Genomic DNA, 6,000 nt, shown 5'->3' with positions numbered 1-6,000 from the left:
TCATGCTATCAATCACTGGTTTTATTAACCGGTATAGATGACTCCCAAATTATCGTAATACATCTGACAACATACACTCGATCACTGGTTGCTGGTGACACTATCACACATAACTAAACGCCGTGGTCTGGGCCAACAAAACGTCTTTAAAAAAAACTATACAGCGCGGTATATAATATCCCCGATATTAATTAACTGTCAAGGACATTAATGGCGCATCAATATATAGAGTTCGAGATGTAATGTGAACTGATTCTGCGATGAGATTAGCCGAGGTTATTAATCGTGTTTCACTGTTGTTTCCTTGTCTAACAATGGACAGTTGTCGACAATAATATAACCCCAAATCCTATATAATTAATCCTATTTCAAACTTCAAATGTACCGATTAAAATATATTTCCTTTGTGAGAATTTTTTAAAATATTTTAAGTAACTCTATATAGCTTATAAGACCCATAAATATATTTAAAAAATCGCTAATAGTATTGATGTTCATAACCATTATATATGTTATTGCATTGTGCATTTCATGGACCTACCTTTGATAACACGAAAGAACAAACAAAAACACATGATAATAGCGTATGTCGTTACATAATGACCGTCTGAATCAACATGACTGGCAGATTTTCGAGTACGATAAACACAAAGCATAAAGGTTCACAGAAGCAAATTAAAAATCGAAAGCGTCACCAATGAAATATTTAGCATTCATTGTAAGTTCCCCAAACGTGTCAGTCAATATTTTGACACTAACAGCAAAACATCAGACGGCATGTAGTGTCAACCGTGAATGTTTTACAACTGGATTTTCTGCTATAACACGGGGCCTTTTCTAACGCAAGTGACGCGTAAACTGTTTCTGTCCAAAACAAAGAACAGGTATTTACTTTTTGGGTTTGAAAAAACAAGTCGTTGGAAACAAACGATAATCAGATAAGTCGTGTATGGTGCTATACTGCCTATGTGGATGCGGTGTTGACTATATGTTCCACATTCAATGTTCTACCAGTTATACATTGTCGGTCGGTTGTTGATTACAGGTGGGCTGAGAAGAAAGTAGGTCACCGCAAAGCATTCTGGGAGTAAATGACTCATGGCGGATACGTGAAGCCACAGAGCTTGTTTTACAATCGGAGCTTTGGAGTGGACCGCATCTGTGTGTCGTTTGTGTGTGGAAATTACAAGCAAAACCTTCGACAGTTATGGAACGGATACCATATCGTTCAGCTGGATTATTTACAATTTTCCTTCTTATAATAGGTAAGTAATGTGACGTTTGGCGACTCGGTAAAACAGGTTGCCGTGCTCTCAGTGTTTGTGATTTGAATATCTACATGGGACGCCCAACAATAGCTAAGTGGGACAGAGTCGTGCTATGATTAGGTAGTTTTGAAAGAGTTTTACAAAGTTCTTGCTGGCTGTGTAATAGCGTGTGCATATGATGCAATTTACCGAGAATATTTTAGATGCTTTCTTTGAATATTTGTTTGACTGCACTGGTTTGTCTGTGAAGGCAATTTGACCCGCAAGCTGGGTCACACACGGGCTGTCAACTTCAAAAGATATGTCTGCTACCGTCATAGCTGCACCCTAAATCAGGTGTGTTGGTGTATTATACTATATGCCTAGTCAATTTATATATAACCGTACTACCTATGTATGTAAGCATAGCCACACTTGTTATATGGGAAGTGGATTTGTTATTCATGTTATTACCTGTAAGGTGAAATGACGAGGTGTGTTATCTGAATGTCGACACAAGCTGATTCACTATGGGAGTGGTCATTTCAGGATTTCCGATGATTCAAGCAGAATGTATCATTTATTAACTATTTGTCTTTTCACAATCGCATCGATAAGCTATTCTTCCTGGTTTTCGGGATTCTGTTTTTGTTATGTTTCCCTAGTAATGGACATTTCTTTGAGGACACGATATAAATAGATGATGTTAATTCATTCAAATTATCTATAATAACAACAGTGGTTGGTTATGAAACATAACTTTTAGGAGAAAAAACGTGATTTATTTTTCGTTTTTAAATATTTAGGCATATATTTAAAAAAAACAAAAAAAATCTCAATGGCTATTTTATTAAAAAGAGGTAGATTCTAGATAGATTAGAAATCTTGAGTTTCACTGAAATAGCCTCAATTTTCAACTTATGGAAAATATTCTTAATTGTGGAAGATATAATATTAAACATACATTCCATCATGCAGTTTTTCTTTAGCAGAAACAATCCATGCCTTCATTAGGTATTAAATTTTCAGAAACATGACACTCTACATTCAAAATTTATGTCAGTCTCACATTATCTAAATGTTTGGGATACTCCAACAACACTTAGATCTACAACAGTTTTTCATTTCAAAAAGCCATCGGTAACAGTTTGATCTATTTTAGGTATTTAGCAACATCTTACAAGTTGAGTCCGTTTTGATCCTTCTGGCCCACAGCGAGGCATGCTGTAGGCGTTCAGTCATAAACCAGGCATGTCCCTGCAACCTGCTATGGTCTCAGACTTTGAAACAATTCTAGGCTAAATAGCAGAGTTGACAGTGGACTTAGGCCTCCTCATAAATCAAACTGCATTTGTACCCAGTCTGTGGCAGGAGCACGGAGTTCATGGGAAGGATTAGAGAATTTTATTAGTCATTAACTTCGGGGGCCTCAGGGATTAAAACTGAAGCTCCTAAGTGAAACTTATGGGTGTAAAATCCTTGGGGAGGGGTTCGCTGGGCTGATAAGAGTGTCACATTTCAAATCAGCAATTAAAGTCAAAGGGGAATGTCTCGTAAAACAGGGTGTAAAATGAAGTGGAACATGTGTAAATATGTTTGATTGAAGAAATGAAAATGTAGTTTGACAGCACTTTGAACTGTATACAGTCGTTTCTGCTTTTAAGAGCCATATTTCCCTGACAGGAATGCATTTTGAAAGGTTGTGTTTGCTTGAGGCTTCATTCAACACGGTTAAGTCATCATCATCATGCTAGTGTAAAAGAAAAATTCAATTTGCATTGTGTAGACTAATATTTAGTCCCAGGAATAAAGCTAATTTACTTTAGAAAACATATCTACAAAATAAATGTTAAAATCCAAATAGAGCCCCGAAGTAAGCTTATTTTGTGGAGCTGAAGCAATCTAGCCAAATCAGTCTTCACTTGAGTTGGGTTCAATTTTTCTTTATTCTCTGGTGTCTAGAAGACTTGTCTGCATAGGGCTAATGTATAAAATATGGTGAGTTGACTTTTGAATCGCCTCAATAGCTCCCTGAATTACATAATGTTTCTGGGAAATAAACACAGTAATGTGAATAAGCCAGGTAAAGAATTAATTTCAAACTTATGACACCAAAAAAAACCATTTCTTTGGGGGAAAAAAGTTTTGCCTTTATCAATTGTTTGCCAGTTGGCACACTGCAGCTTGGGAGTTGAATAAAGTAAATCCTCCCCTGAAGCATGTGATTGAGGGAAATACTTGTAGTAGACTATGTAATCCATTGTTACAACAGCCAGTGTATGTGTTAGGCCACAGACATGTCGTACTTGTTAATTTCCACCATTAGAAACTTGTGATTGCCTCGCCCTGTAACCAGATGTACAAAGACTGGCCAGGGTAGGTGTGATTGAACCTGTCTCGTGTGTTGACTCGCAAACATCACAGGGGAAATCTAAGCCATTCTCAGACAGGTAAGGTGCCCGGACACTTTCCAGGTGATAAAAAAGGGGCTATATCTTACCAGCCACTGTAAGCCTGTAGGCACAATATTTACAAATCACTTACTGGAGCTACTGTTGTAGTCATCGTCCCCTTTCCCCCACCGCATTCACTTGGCTTCCCCACCCCACACATTTGGCTCCTCCACCCCACACATTTGGCTCCCCCACCCCACACATTTGGCTCCCCCACCCCACACACTTGGCTCCCCCACCCTACACATTTGGCTCCTCCACCCCACACATTTGGCTCCCTCACCCCACACATTTGGCTCCCCCACCCCACACACTTGGCTCCCCCACCCTACACATTTGGTTCCCCCACCCCACACACTTGGCTCCCCCACCCCACACATTTGGCTGCCCCACCCCACACATTTGGCTCCCCCACCCCACACACTTGGCTCCCCCACCCCACACATTTGGCTGCCCCACCCCACACATTTGGCTGCCCCACCCCACACATTTGGTTCCCCCACCCCACACACTTGGCTCCCCCACCCCACACATTTGGCTGCCCCACCCCACACATTTGGCTCCCCCACCCCACACACTTGGCTCCCCCACCCCACACACTTGGCTCCCCCACCCTACACACTTGGCTGCCTCACTCACATGCCTAGTCTTCAGCGGTAGAAACTAACAGTTTTAGTCCGCTAGTCCTCATGATGATATCATATGGCAACCCCTTAAAAATGGCAAATTTCTACTAGTCTGTACATGCTGTATGATACCATAACCATGATAACTACTGGGCAGTTTGGCAAGGACTATAGGACTAGTGCCAATTTCTTATGCTGGTCTTATTTTTTGTCTTCATATTCATCTTGAAAGAGAAAGAAAACTAAATTAAGAACATCTAGGTATCAAAATATATTTATACACACAATAGAACAGGAAGACTCTTTGATATAATTCTATAACCTACCAGCTCGACTAGGGCCGTGTATTGACCTGGATTTTGTAGTGCAATATTTTGCCATATTTAACCTGTATTGCGATACATATTGCAATATATTGCCAATTTACATTTTCATGAGTTAATTAGGTTTATGATGTCAACCACTGGATTGTCTGGTCCTGATGTGATTATTGACAGACCGCCGTCATATAGCTGGAATATTGCTGAGTGCTGCGTTAAACAGCAAAGAATACTTGTCAGGGCATTGTCTCTTTGTGTTCTACAGAAACAGGTTGTTGAGCCAGATCATAGTATGTGATTGGAAGATAAGATGATCTGTTACATTCTCGAAACTCATTCAACACACTATAGGACACCAATATGTCTAGCAGTAGTATATTGAGTTATTGTCACGTTGGCAGTCGTTAAACTAAGAAAACTCAATACTCCAGTTGTCCATCTTTTTTACGCTAGCTCTTTGAAACACTGGCTGTTGATATTTTCCATGTTATTATTCTTGTTACTTGGGATATTTTTTCAGTTAAATTTAGCATCAGCAATCGACATGAGTTGGTTCATGGAACTTCAAGAGTGTTACTGTAGCCTTGGTTCTAGAGATGGTATCTCAGTTCACTTAGTTTGAAAAGAAACATTTAGTGTATGCAGCACTCTCCATATTTGAATAACACCTTGACATTCTGAAAGTGTTCCACATACAGAAACAATAACTATTCATAAACATATATCTGTGTTTAAAAATAATCCTAAAAAATGTGTTGGCTTTGGAAATAATCTTTCAAAATCATGAACTGCTTTTTTGACAGACTGATTCTTTGAGGAAACATTGTTAATCTGGATTACACATGTAGACAAGTATATCCTTGGTAGTTTGCAACGAACCATTTCACGGTCTGTTTCTGTGCTGTGGTGTGGGAGAGCTGTGAGGCCCAAGGCAGGTCTTACAGACATGGCTAATTGAAACTGCATGCTGGCTTGGGACAGGAGATAAGCCTGGCTGTGATTTATTGCTCTGATGGGGCTCACAGTCTGTATATCACTTAGGCCAAGACAATGAGCGTTGTTGGTGACTATGTTCATACACCTCTGGACCGCCTCCGTGGTCTAATGGTAGAGCGTCCGCCCGGAGAGCGGAAGGTCCGGGGTTCGATCCCAAGCCGCGTCATACCAAAAGACGTTAAAAGATAGTACCTGTTGTTACCCTGTCTGGCGCTCGGCATTAAGGGGCTGAAACAAGGACTGGTCGGCTCGGAGTCAGTATACTGTGTCTGAGTGGGGTATTCATGTTAAACTGTGGCATGGTATCTCAGTGTGCTAGCACTATAAATCGGCATCAGTCCAGACTAGCACAACCACA

The 6,000-nt window shown here is 40.2% G+C and overlaps 1 protein-coding gene across 2 annotated transcripts in view; it reads left to right on the top strand.

Annotated features, from left to right (window-relative positions):
* Positions 1–764: 764 nt before the first annotated feature.
* The window catches only part of LOC124117990 (cell adhesion molecule 2-like), a 41,304-nt gene continuing 36,068 nt past the window's right edge, over positions 765–6,000 (top strand). Inside the window, exons 1-2 of one of the 2 annotated variants that reach the window (XM_046480026.2) lie at positions 765–884; positions 1,046–1,265. In XM_046480026.2, coding sequence (XP_046335982.2) covers positions 1,208–1,265 — 58 coding nt within the window. In that variant the 5' untranslated portion in view covers positions 765–884; positions 1,046–1,207. Of the gene's footprint in view, positions 1,266–6,000 lie in introns of both variants that reach the window. The other variant, XM_046480025.2, reaches the window with a different exon arrangement.

The sequence above is a fragment of the Haliotis rufescens genome, unplaced genomic scaffold (assembly GCF_023055435.1).
Source record: "Haliotis rufescens isolate VD_foot unplaced genomic scaffold, xgHalRufe1.0.p SCAF_18, whole genome shotgun sequence".
NCBI lineage: Eukaryota > Metazoa > Mollusca > Gastropoda > Lepetellida > Haliotidae > Haliotis > Haliotis rufescens.
The sequence above is the reverse complement of the archived record's forward strand: the minus strand, read 5'-3'. Positions and strand labels throughout refer to the sequence as shown.